General features: G+C 42.8%; 1 protein-coding gene across 1 annotated transcript in view; it reads right to left on the reverse strand.

The window, feature by feature from the left end:
- The window catches only part of tln2a (talin 2a), a 235,189-nt gene that overhangs the window by 56,961 nt on the left and 163,679 nt on the right, over window positions 1-14,549 (reverse strand). Inside the window, exons 23-28 of the mRNA XM_080730803.1 lie at window positions 7,837-7,965; window positions 5,044-5,157; window positions 4,299-4,412; window positions 3,551-3,685; window positions 2,213-2,341; window positions 1,797-1,899 (exon numbers count right to left, since the gene is read on the reverse strand). Coding sequence (XP_080586929.1) covers window positions 1,797-1,899; window positions 2,213-2,341; window positions 3,551-3,685; window positions 4,299-4,412; window positions 5,044-5,157; window positions 7,837-7,965 — 724 coding nt within the window. The remainder of the gene's footprint in view (window positions 1-1,796; window positions 1,900-2,212; window positions 2,342-3,550; window positions 3,686-4,298; window positions 4,413-5,043; window positions 5,158-7,836; window positions 7,966-14,549) is intronic.

Genomic DNA, 14,549 nt, shown 5'->3' on the forward strand with positions numbered 1-14,549 from the left:
ATGCTAGTTCAAGATTTCCACCCAACAGCGACGAAAAAGTAAAAAGTAAATCAAATGTTGAATTCCTATTTTAAAATGCTATGTGCATCATCTTTGTATGGAAGGAAGGATTTTCTGCTTGAATGCCTTGCCTGTACAGACTGCATCTGAAGCCTATAGTGTTCTGGGAGAGTGTTTTTTGCCAGTCTTTCAGTCCAAGTGTATCAAAAAAGCAACTGGGTTAAGGCAGCCAAAGCTTGTGATTGGCTGCGCGGCGGTGCCGAAAGTGGGGGGGCGGAGAAGCCGGAGATACACCTAAACCTAACCTTAACCCTAACCTCAGTAAAACTAATGCTGGTGAATGCTAACCTGGTGAAATGCTAACCTGCCAACGCTGGTGAATGCTAACCTGGTGAAATACTAACCTGCCGAAGCTGATGAATGTTAAACTGGTTGGACCAACGGTGCTTAACCCAGTTGCTTTTTTGATACATTCGGACTGAAAGACCTGCAAAAAACACTCTCCCATCGTGTTCTATGCCTTGAATGCACTTCTTATCTGTGCAGTGTTCTGCAACATTGTACTCATGCATTCAAATGGCTCTCTCAAACTCTCCCTTTGTGGACAACAGTTAATGCAATAAACAGAACTAGGACAACCTGGGAGTCATAGATTATAAATATAAAAAGAAAACACGTCAAGACTCCTTATCGCTTTATTTTTTGGCAATTCTTTTTCTTCCTCTTTATCCAATTCTCTGTATTCTTGTCCCTTGTCTCTGCTAACTCCATTTGGTCGTCAGAAGAACACAGACAAATACACTGCTAAGTTAACAGCTGTGCTCTCGTTAGGATCAAATGAAGGTGTTAGCACTGCTAACCCCTATGTACATTTGGTCCTAAGGAGATCACAGACAACTGCATGTCTCCATGGACATGGATACGTGTGACACCAAGGTCCCCGTCTGGCTTCCCACCCACAAACAGTTTGATGGAGCGCTGGGGCCAGGCTGGAGGCACTGTGGAGGATACAAACCCCTAGTCTCCATATCCTCATTGTTGGGTGGAAACCTTGTACTGTATGTCCAAAACCGTTCCGTTTTGTATTTATCATTTTAAAAATGATTTAAAATAGTGAAAATAGCAGATCTACAAGCACACAACGCCTCGCACCGCGAGGCGTTGTGTGCTTGTAGATCTGCTATTTTCACTACTTTTGTGCAATACTCTTGTATGATGAAGTAGGGCTTTAATTTCGAAAAAAACACAAACACAAATTTGGAGATACAAGGTTTCTGCCTGACAATGACGATATGGTGGTGGGCAGGAACCTTACCCCTGTGGCACTTTAACGCCTCCTATAGCATCAACTGTGATGCAGTAAGAGAGAAAGCAATGAAGAGATATAGTTTAAATCAGTGGTTCTCAAACGTTTTCAAGTCAAGGACCCCCAAATTATTTGTATTTCGCCACAGATCCCCATCTGAAAAGACTTTGTGCCAGGGACCCCCAGAAGAGAATATTTGTGTTGAGAAAAATGTCAAGATAAAAAAAATTCCAAACATTTTAGAAAAATCTTCAGAGCTTATAAAAAAAAATGAGAAGATGTACAAGCTCGCAACATTCATCTGATGGACTTCCCACTGGACCCTGCACTGCCTTGAATCCTCAGCTGTACAACCTCCGAGTGTGAAGTCGATCAAATGAACCTTTCTTAGATATACGAAGGACAGACTCACAGACATACACAAATACATGAATCATAGATAGATTATTGCCTATTTGTGAACTCTAGCAGCTAGCAGAGGTAAACCTACCAGTGTAGTGCTCATTTCCCTGTGCAGCACAGGTGAGGAGCTGAGCCATGGAGGAGCCCACTGACTTGGACGTGCTGCCCAGGTCCTGAGCACACTTCTCCAGCTACGACAGAACAAAACAAACACACATAATATTATGATTCATTTATCACTCATATATATCGTCTCTGTCGGTCCAAAGCTGTTTCAAATACAAAAATATCTAAAAATAGTTACAAGCTCAAAATGCGTTGCTTCGTGCCGTGCTTCGAGCTTGTGGATCTAAAAACTTTTGTTGTTTTTCTGTGATGCTGTAGTACGATCAAGTAGGGCATTAATTTACAAAAAAACTAGTTAGAATATGGAGATAAGAGGTTTCTGCCCGACAGCAACAATATATTACTGAGGTCTACTGTAGTTTTGAGGTGAACTCTTACAGATTCTCCAGGCAGGGGTTTCAGCTGTCCGTCAACGGCGGCCATCTTGGCGTCCTGTAGCTCACTCCTCAGGGTCTGGACGGCGGTCAGAGCAGAGTCGATCTCCATGGGACCGCAGGCTTCATGAGCCTACAGGGTACAGGAGGACGCACGGCACAGTCAAGTTTCAGTCAAGTTATCATTTGGAGGAATTCTATGCCTTAAAAGGCAATTATTTCGATTACAGTGTTCAGTAGCTCGGGTCCCCTGAATAACATTTCAGTTTGGGTTACCAATTTTAGGCAATTTAGAGAACTTCACAAAGATTGGTCCCCAGCAGGAAGACTACTTCTAGCTAGTGCTTTAGAGCTGGAGAGATCTGTGTTACTGAACAAACACTCTACTCTAGAGTTTATAGTAATGATTAATATCAGAATATAGAGCTATTTAACACTTACAATAACCAAAACAATATCACTCTTGCCTCTTTAGGTTAATTTGAGCCCATATTGCTCATTAGTGCTGTACATTGCAACATAGTGCCCTCCTAGGGTGTGTGTGCATAGTGCGATGCGATGGCCAACCTTTTCAGAGTGTTCAGCAGTGGCTCCAGGTTCTGTGCATGCTAATTTGTACACTAGTAGAAGTACATGTAAGAGGAGTTGAGTGTGCAAAGCAGTCACAGCGTGCGTATGCGTGTTTCAGAGTGTGTGTGCATTGTGTACGTTCTGTGCTGAGGTGTGTAGTTCTGCCAGGTGTTTCAGAGTGTGCGTGTGTGTGTGTGCGTGCGCGCGTGCGTGCGTGTGAATTGCAGTGGTGTAAAGTAACTAAGTAAATGTACTCAAGTACTGTACTTAAGTACAATTTTCAGCGACTTTAAAATTTCTATACCTTTACTTTACTTCTACTCCACTACATCTCAGAGGCAAATATTATATGTTTTACTCCACTATAATTATTTAAAAACTTTCGTTAATAGTTACTTTGTAGATTTTGATTATTATTATAAAACATACATTACCCACTTCAGCCCTACATACATTTCGGCCAACTGAAAATACCTGATCTACAAGCTCACAATGTGTCGCAATGCGATGCATTGTGAGCCTGTACGTAGATCTGCTATTTTCAAATGATTTTAATACATTTTTTATACATTTTAAAACTGGTGAAATGGGACTTTCTGCATAATAAATAACTCTCTACTTTTGGTAGTCCAAGTACATGTACTTTTACTCAAGTACATTTTGATTAACAGACTTCTACTTGTAACAGAGTGTTTCTACACTGCAGTATTGCTACTTTTATTATTTAAGTACAATATTTGAGTGTGTTTTCACCCACTGGTGCACTGCGTACCTTCTGTGCTGAGGTGCGTAGTTCAGCCAGACAGGTGGCCAGGTTCTTGGCACACTGGCCCAGCTGCATGGCCGCCGCCTGGTCCGTCACCGTGGGGACCGAGGACTTGGCTGACGTCACCATCTTACTGCCGGGCTGTAGAGAGAAACCACAAGAGCTTTAGGATGCCATGTATGAGGTGGAGCCGAAGGCAGTGGACGGGAGTTTTGACAATCATTTGGTTTCATAAACCTCAGTGGCTGGCATTGCTAACAAAATGTGAGCGAGTTTGTGAGCGACGAATCATATTGGTGTTCTATTCAAAATCAGTCAGTTTGTTTGTTTTCTTGCTCTTTTCTTCTTTCTCTTCTCTCTTTTTTCTTTCCTTTAATTATGCTGAAGACAGAAAATTGTTACACTGAAAACATGTCCATTGTATAACTCTTGATAATTTGTTGCCAATAAAACATATTTGACAAAAAAGAATGTCAGTTTCTCTGTTTGTGTGTAGTCCCTTGGATACGCTGTGATACGCACAACGAATTTGAAGTCGATCAGTCTGCCGTTTCTCGAGATATGTGACACACACACACACACACACACACACACACACACACACACACACACACACACACACACACACACACACACACACACACACACACACACACACACACACACACACACACACACACACACACACACACACACACACACACACACACACACACACAGGTTTCATGCATTTATAGAAGATTATATCCCGTACCTGGAGGAAGTTCTGGCTGGCAATGATGAGAGCCAGTTGAGCACTGAGGTCCTCTGGCTGGGCCTGGCTCCCACGTACACCCTGAACCAGCTGGGGGATGTGATCTGCTACCGCCTGCAGGCACACGCACACACACACACGCGCGCACGCACGCACACACACGCGCACACACACGCACACACGCACACACAGTCAGGGCTTTATAAATACAGCACATACATATCGTCTTACTCGTGTGAAAACCTCCTATGTCCTAAACTTTTGAGGATTCAAAAACATAAAGTAGCAGTTCTACAAGCTCAAAATGCATTTCAGGCTTGCAGTTCTAATACTCTTTTTTATGCCTTTATTGACAGACAGTTAGACAGACAGGAAATGGGGGAAGAGACAGAGAGAGACACGCAGCAAACCTGGGTCGGGCTTGGGAATCAAACCAGCGACCTGCCGCAGGCTACACAAAGCCTTATGTATATGTGCCTAGACCAGTAGGCCATCGGGGGCACTCAGTTCTACTACTCTTGATGCTTTTGTTTTAGGCTGTAGTATGATCAAGTAGAGCGTTAATTAATTTATGAAAAAACACAAAAAGTTAAAATAATATGGAGATAGGAGGTTTCTGCCCGACAGCAACGCTATACTGTAAGTCATGTGATTAATGAAAAGGACAGTCTCCTCTGTGGTAACAATGATCCTAGCCTCAGTCCTTTAAAGATGTTCATAAATCAGCTCATTGTCTCAGCCTCACCTTGCAGCTCTGCACCAGCTGTTGATGAGCAGCAGTGTTCTTGTTGGACGCAGCAGCGTTCTGCGACGCAGCGATGGTCTGCGTGGCTGCAGCTGCAGCCTGCTTGGCTGCATTCTGAGAACACACATGAAGAAGTACCATAATTGCCGGACTATAAGCCGTGGCTTTTTTCCCATGTTTTGAACCCTGCAGCTTATACAACGTGCGGCTATAGAGATTTTTACAGCTAACGGCCAGTTAGTTAGTTTTACAATGGCCTTTATCAAGGATTTATACATAGATTTTTACAGCTAACGGCCACCAGGGTTGCTCTAGCGGGAAGCAGGAAGGACACCTGCGGCTTATAGTCAGGTGCAGCTTATATATGTAAACATTAGCTTTTTGTTCTAAATTTAGCTGATGCGGCTTATATTCAGGTGCGGCTTATAGTCCAGCAATTACGGTAGATGTCATACTGTAGATTGGCCCTACAAAATTCTACAAATCCTTCTAAATCCTGTTTTCTGAAAAAACAATGTTGCTATATCAGTGGTGCTCAAATGTTTTCATGTCAAGGACCCTTATGTAGATGTATACCCTAAATCAGGGGTCTTCAACGTTTTCAGGCCAAGGACCCCTTAGCTTAGAGCAGGGGTCTTCAACAGGGGGTCCGGGACCCCTAGGGGGTCCTCAGAGTTACTACAGGGGGTCCTCCAGTGATAGATTCTTTTTTTTTTCTCATTTTTTTATTTTAAGCACTTGAACCCTAGTGTCCATATTCTGAGAACTTTAGCCAAAAATAGCAGATCTACAAGCTCACAACGCCTCGCAGCGGCAGCGCGAGGCGTTGTGAGCTTGCAGATCGGCTATTTTTAGCAAAGAGGTTTGGTGTAAAGGGGAAAAAGTACAGAGTGAAAGGTCATGTTTATTAAGTATTGACGGTTCAAGTGGTTAAATATCTGAACACACAAATTGACATGAATCCAAAATACACTGATGATCGTACTGTCAAACAATTAAACTATATGGAATCTATGTATAGGTTGTGGGGGGTCCCTGCTTCATCTCTCTCTCAACTAAGGTGTCCCTGGCCTGAAAACGTTGAAGACCCCTGGCTTAGAGAGATGAATCAGGGACCCCCACTACATATTTTATAAAATTGTGTTGCAGATAAAAATGTTCATAGATTGCTTAAGACAGCTTATAGACTTGTTTGACAGCACTGTCATCATGTTCAAGGAGTAGGCTAACGTGTATTTTCAGACATTTAACCACTTGAACCGTGTGTAGTGCGAGGCGTTGTAAGCTTGTAGATCTGCTCTTTTTGGCTAATGTTCCACTCAGAATAGGGATGCTAGGGCTCACATGGTTAATGTATAAAACATGATCCTGGCTATCACACAAAGATTTGGTGGCCCACCTGTAGTAACTCTGAGGACGCCTAAACAAATCTTATTTAATATTCAATATTCAATGATTTATTGCCAAAACCAAAGTACCGTTGATTTGGAATTTGTGTTGGCGTACCCAGAGATAACAAGAACAATGACTTAGCACATTTTATACCTCATCATAGGATAGTGTCGCATGGCAATAATAGCGATCTCTAAGCTAGTGACACGTTTTTACTTTTGAGCTGTTGCACAAGGAAAATGATTTATTTTCAAAGGTGAGCAGCATCCAAACCTTTCAGTTGAAAAGGTCAAGGGTGTAAATCTAGTAGAGAAACACTGGACACGCACGCACACGCACACACACACACACACACACACACACACACACACACACACACCATCTGTATCTCTCTGTCTAGCTTTCTCTCTCTCACTCTCTCTCTCTCTCCTTCTTTGCTTCTCTGAACAAGCCAAACTTCTGTCTTTGAGCGGTGATGTTAGAATGCATCATAATCGCAATACTGTAAGCAGTGAATATTTATGGAAACGTTTACAATTTCTTTACATCTCTCCAGTTCCAGTCCATATGATGGAAAACCAACAGGTCCCCGGGAAATGTAAACCGAATCCATGTTTAATGCAACAGTTTGTTAAAAGTGTTTAAGTTAATGGAAATGGAGCAATCTCCCTTCCTCAGTGCAAAGCAATTTTAGCCATAACATGTTTTTTTTTTTCTTTTCTTTTTTTTTCTTTTCTTTCTTTTCATGTCAAGTATTTGACATGTGGAATGTAACCATGAATATTTATTCAAGTACTGTACTGTACTGTCAAGTACAAAATGATGAGTATGTCCATTTAATGTCCATTACAGCAACACAGTAATTTAACTCCTTTATCCAAATATTATATACGTTGGCTCAAAAATGTAAAAACAATAGCAGATCTACATAATCACAGCGCAACACAACGTGGAAGCTTGTACATCTGCTATTTGAACATTTTAGAAAAAAATAATAGTTTGAAATGTCTGGGGGTCCCTGGCACAAACATTTTCAAATACTGTTTTCTCACTCAACACACAGTAAACAAACCAACATAAAGTTTAAGTGTATAGCACATTTCTAAAGTGACAATTTAAGGACCTTTTAATACCTCTGAAATGACAAATTAAACATTGTTCAAATTGTCAAATATTAGTGGCAGAAATTGTGAAAATAGCCGATCTACATGCTCACAATGCCTTAGTCGCAAAGTGAGGCGTTGTGAGCACGTAGATCTGCTATTTTCACAAAAGAACCGTGATATACAAAATGTAATGCCTCAACTCTTAGTGCTCGTCAGGATGGGAGGTCCCCAGTTAAAATATGATTATTTTGGGGGTCGAGGCCTGAAAAGGTTGAGAACCACTGCTGTAGTGTACCTCCAGTCTGTTGATGAGTTTCTTCTTGATGGCGTTCTGTGCAGCAGCGTTGGTGGCCACTCTCAGACCCTCTGCTGCCTCCCGCAGTCTCTGCTGCTGGTCCTCATTCTCTGGGTACGCTGCTGCCCCCTGGAGGAAACACACGTCATGTCACATGTCAGAACAGACAGACAGATCAAGCTGTATACACACACACTCACACGTCAGAACACAGACACATCAAGCTGCACACACACACACACACACACGTCAGAAGAACACAAACAGACACATCAAGCCGGGCACACACACTCTCACACACACACACACACACACACACACACACACACACACACACACACACACACACACACACACACACACACACACACATTTCAGAATACAAACACACATACATACACTGACACTCACACATACACACGCTCACAAACACACGCACACAAGAATACAAACAGTCAAACAAAGACATACTACGCACATGTCAAAATACAGAAACAGTAGGACGCATGCACGCCATCAAGACAGTCTCACACACACACACACACACACACACACACATTTCAGAATACAAACACACATACATACACTGACACTCACACATACACACGCTCACAAACACACGCACACAAGAATACAAACAGTCAAACAAAGACATACTACGCACATGTCAAAATACAGAAACAGTAGGACGCATGCACGCCATCAAGACAGTGACACACACACACACACACACACACACACACACACACACACACACACACACACACACACACACACACACACACACACACACACACACACACACACACACACACACACACACACAGAATAGAGTGCACTAGCACCTGTACATAAATGGTTGTGTAAACAACACACACGCTCTCAGAGCTCCTAACACGCACACACGCCTCACGCATACTAATGAGCCGACGCTGTTCCGTCTGCACGAAGCAGTCGCCATCCGTCACAGCCAATAGCAAGCATCTTCACCTCTCACACTCAACGCACCAGACATGATCCCAGCGCCTGGCATGAATGTTGGTGCTAATGGTTAAGCCTGTCACAATTATTAAATACTCGCCTGATCACAATTCTTTTATTTGAGATAATCACAATTATTTTCCATAAGAAGTATAATAATTATTAGGGATTGCTTCGATCCCGATCACATATTTTTGCTCTCGATCCGATCCCGATCTTTCCCGATCCGATCTTTCGGCAATGCATTAAGAAAAAAGAAAAACACTTAATTATAATCTTCCTGTGGAAGTATAGAATATTTAAAAAATGGTCATACTCAAGTAATTTACTCAATTAAATAAAATGTACTTAATTAGTGCTTTAACTGGGTTCAACTGAGAGCTAATAATCGTAAGAGCCTCCATGTCTCAGAAAGCTCCACACACAGACCTAAAGCCCACCTCCATTTAGTTAATTAACAACCAGTCTGAGCGTGCGTGGGTGCGTGCGTGCGTGCGTGCATGCGTGCGTGTGTGCGTGCACGTGTCGTTGTGTATAATATAATACTGCACAGTTTTCATATCATATTGTACAGCTGCTGACAGTGTTTAGTTACTGTAGGTGTGGAATAGTCTCTATGTGCTGATATGACTGCCATACTGCCATAGTGTATACATACTGTGTATATAGTCTCTGTTAGGTGGAAAACTGTCCAAAACTAATAGATATACAAGCTCGAAGCACTGCGGGAAGCAGCGCGTTTTGAGTGGAGTGTACTTTTTGGGGCTTTATGCCTTTATTGCTAGTACAGAAGGAGAGTCAGGGAGTGATATTCAGCAACGGGACTTCAACCCGCATGTGGTATCCGCCTGGACCGCTAAGCCAGCGGGCGCCCCGAGTGGAGTGTACTTTTGATGCTTTCGTGTGGCGCTGCAGTACGATCAAATATACTGTAGGGCATTAATTTACGGAAAAAACACACAAAGTTAAGAGTATGGAGATAAAAGGTTTCTGCCCAACAGCAGCTTACGGTAATGTAACAAAGGAACTGTTCCTTGATTCAACCATTTAAGCCTACTGTACTATAAGGTATATATTCCGTTGTATGTCAAATAGCAGAAAATAGCCGATCTGCAAGCTTGTAAATCTGCCATCTTTGCCAAATGTTCAGCTATTTTTACCCAGTGTTTACATATTTCAGCTTGTAGTTTTTGGCAAATGTTCAGCTATGTTCATTCAGTCAGTGATTAGCCTACATATTTATGCTAAATGGTTGTTTCGCCAAATGTTTCTCTATTTTCTCCTGTTGTGACATGCCCAGAATAGGCATTCTGGGGTTCATGCGCGGACACCTCCATGCACACTCGCACACACCCACGCACGGATGGGGGTTTTGTCAGACTATAATGAATGCAGCTCTGCAGAGGAGTGCTGTGATGACTGACAGCTACACGTGATAAATATTATCTGTCTGCTGCAGACCAGAATATTTACTCCAGAAACCTGCCGTTTCCACACAGACTGATGAAGAAAGATATCATCGGAGCAAGTCAAACTGCAGGACCAACCTTTAGAAAGGCTCGGTGTACATTTCACTGATACAATACAAATGTGAGTACAATAATCTATCTACGGTCTAACACACAATACATGCTTGTACCCGTCAGGTAAGGTTCAAGTCCTTTTTGAAGGCTGATAGTGAGAATGTGTTTGTTGGCTACAGTATGAAAACTCCTCTATTGGCTGTCAACATTATGCTGATAAAAACACTGTCAACATTCTGCTGAATGAATTTCACTGTCAATCCTGTCCCCACATTTCTATAAAAAACACTGTAAATCCTTTCCCCACATCTATCTATAAATTAGCGAAATCTACGTCCGCGTGTCTGCGCTGACGTCATCCAATGGGAAAACCCTTGAAAACACAGAGTGATGTCATCAATCAGGTGATGATGTCATCATAACGTAAAAGCCAATGAGGGACCAGTATTCAAGGTGACGTCACCATCAATAAGTGCGACCTGATATAAACATAGAGGGTGATGTCATAATATTGAGGCATACAGTATACAGTATAAGGGCCATGAGAGCGGCCGTCTATGCCCGTAACACAGCATATGCCAGATGGACACAAACGGGCATATGTTCGCATGACACTTTGACCAGACTATAAGTGGGCCAATTTCCATGATTGGTAAGGTTACTATAAGGGCGAAGCAGGCGCAAAGCTCTACAGTGTAGAGGTTTGTAGAGTCTACACTGTCAATCTTGTCCCCACATTCTATTAAGACACAAGTCAACAAGCCTGTCCCCACATTTCGGTAAAAACTAATCTCCTAATATTCCAGCAGCTAGATAATCTAAAATCTGTAAACACACCACATCCCATCTCCCATCTTCTAATCTTTATTTTCCCACCAGCAGCACCTCTATCAAAAACAAGTGATGAATTGTCCACTTGAGAGGGTTGGGGCTGGGGGTCGGGGGTAGAATCCCAACTGTCACAACATGAAATAAATCTCTCTTTCATCGCCACACACTAAATTAAAAGTGCAACTTCCTCTGGCGGTTACCAGGGCAACGGGCCGGCCAAGGTCTGGGTCTCCCAGTGACAGAGATAAACATGGCTGTGTGTGACTGTGATTTATTGAGGCGTCTAATGGTCCCAACTAGCTGGAAGGTACAGGGCAGGGGTGTCACACCAAACTCTGGGCCCTGGGTACAAGGATTCACTGACGCATTAGACGCATTATTACGCATTATTTTGTGCTTTAACTATTGAACAATAGCAGATATACAAGCTCACAGCGGCACTGCGAGCTTGTAGATCTGCTATTTTTTTTAACAATCTTGAAGATGTGTGCAAGTCTTTGAATAATTATTTCAAATCCTTCTATGGTTTTTTGAAAAACCTGTTTCTATGTCAGTGGTGCTCAAACTTTTTCATGTCAAGGACCCCCAAAATGATATGTATTTGGCCACGGACCCCCATCTCCAAATATTTAGTTCCAGCGACACCCCAGAAGCAAAAGTTGAGTTACAAATGTTTGCTTAAAAAATACACATATTCAAAGATGTGCATACATTTTCACAACTTTTCAAAAATAGCTCGCAGTGTGGCACTCGGTGCCGCGCTGTGAGCTTGTATATCTGCTATTTTTCAATAGCTAAAGTACAAAATAATTAAGGCCCCTCCACCTTGGGCCCTAGTAACTCCCCTAGTCCCACTTTTCACCCCCTTGTGACGCCCCTGGGTACAGGGCCTCGTTTAACTTCCATCATGGAAGGGAAGGGAAGGAGGGCTTGTGTCTCAGTAGGTAAGGTATAATAAGATGGATGAGATGAGATCCAGATGCAAGTCAGTAGTCAGGAGTATGCCGTACCCAGTTATGCAACGCCTGTTGCTCCAGCTGTACCCATTGTACTTGTTTTTCTGCCTGCCTATGTCACTTTTATGGACATATATGGGGATCTCTGTATTTGTACGTCCTTTTCCCTTTTATGCCCATATAAGGAGATACTCGATGTCATCACAGCATTATGGCCATAATAAGCAAGTCGGTGATCAATGTTTATTTATTTTTTGTTATCTTGTTGTATCGTTTTCCTCAACTCTATAATGGCTTAAATGCCTTATCGATAAGGCATGGGGCAGACACCGCTTGGGACACCAAAGGACACTCCCATCTAAAAAAAAGAGGACATTCATATTGTTGATGTCAACATTATCTCCATATTCTAACATATTTTAATTGTGTTTTTTTCGTAAATGAATGCCCTACTTGATCACACTGCAGTGTCACTCAAAGGTAGCAGATCTACAAGCTCGAAACGCGGCGCGAAGCAACGCATTTCAAGCTTGGAGATCTTCTGCTTTGACTGCTTTTCAATTTTAATCCTGAAAAGTAACAGTTTTTGACATAATGAGGTTTCTAACTGACAGAGACGACGTCGTTTCCCAACCTGTATCAGATTCCATTCCTTGGACCTTTACAACCATTTTGGTTGTGAATGGTTTCAATCCACATAGTGACGTGCTAATCATGGGAACAATGTGGTCGAAAGACCTCGACAAATATGGCCCACGAGGGCTGAGCCTGAGCCAAGCCCACGTCAACATCTTGTATAATGACTCCCAGTTCTCAACTAGCTCAAAGCAGCAAAAACAGGCTGTGTGAAATATAAATATTTAGTGAAACTGTGCCGAAATTTGGATACACCCAGGATTTTAACAACCGCAGTTTGTGCGTGTGCGTGTGTGTGTGTGTGTGTGTGTGTGTGTGTGTGTGTGTGTGCGCGTGTGTGTCTGAGAGAGAGAGAGTGTGTGTGTGTGTGTGTGTGTGTGTGTGTGTGTGTGTGTGTGTGTGTGTGTGTGTGCACATGCGTGCGTGCGTGTGCGTTCGTGCATGCGTGCGTGTTTTGAATACAAAGTTACAGCTTTGTTTATTTCAGCCAAAGTTTTCATTTCAACTTTCACTAGAGAAAAGCTAAAAGGCATTACAAGTCATTATAGTCCTTCCCACTCTCCCTTAGCATCTTACCCACAGCAGTACTTCTGAGAGGGTCTTTGGGGGGTTCCAGCGGGTCCCCTGCCAAATGAGTTAATATAGCATCAGAATCAGTATAACCACTTTAACCCTGCATAAATCAGCTATTTGAAAATAACCAATCTACTGTATAAGCTCACAAAGACATACAACTTGCATGGGGGGGTCCATGGAACAATGTATTTTCATATGGGGGTCCTAGTCATGAAAAGCTACAGTTCAGTATGTGAATGAATTTAGATCTTCTAGGTCAGTGAGGACCGGGGACCCCCAATGGTCCTTGAGGGGACTGTATGGGGTCCCTAGTGTCGCATGTTCAGATGATCAGAGATCTCTGCCTACTGATATGTCTGTGGTAATCTATACATTCAATGTGTGGGTGAGAACAGAGGAGAAAACCAGTGCCATACAAACCTACGCCCTGCACCAAGGTTTGAATAGTTTGGGATTGTTGAGCGGTGCTAACCGCTCCAGTCCCTATGTTCCTACCGTGTCCATAATAGCTCTGGTCCAGAGCATCAGCTGCAATGACGCTCTGACAGACCCGTCGCTAAACGACTAGACCGGATTTCTCAGCCCCTACGAGCGCTCAACTTGAGCCACCCAGCGGCCACCGCAGACACAGCGGTTCACAACCCGGAAATAAGTGGCGGTTGAGTTGGATGCGTTTTATTTCATGACAAAAATAATGTATTTTACAGAGTGGGTGGGGTGCTGAGGGGTTCATCACCGTGGAGAATAGACTTTCAACAACGCAAAACTACCTTTGGTTAGGTGAGTAGTGAAGTAGTTTAGTTTATTTTGACTCAAGTTGAGCGCTCGTAGGGGCTGAGAAATCCTGGTCTAGTCATTTAGTGACGGGTCTGTCTGGACCAGAGCTATGTCCATAGGAGCACAAGACTATCACACAAGACTAATGTCATAGAAAGTACGCAGAGACCGACATCACCACAGCCAATGTCACGGACAGAACGGCCCATACAAGCAAAGCTCACTTTCTGATTTTAGATTCGTTTAGATTTATTTTTTCTAAATTCAGTTAGTTTTAACTCAATCACTGCCAAGCATATTTAACCAAACTACTAACCAGTGGCAGCTATTTTTCATTTTTCCTTACCTTTTCAAGTATAGTCACAGAATATGTTCCTATTTTTCGATCGATCCTCCGGTCGATCAGGGACATGCACATGGCTTTCTCTGCTTC

The sequence above is a fragment of the Nannobrachium achirus genome (genome assembly GCF_963921795.1).
Source record: "Nannobrachium achirus genome assembly, chromosome: 7".
NCBI classification, from domain to species: Eukaryota; Metazoa; Chordata; class Actinopteri; order Myctophiformes; family Myctophidae; genus Nannobrachium; species Nannobrachium achirus.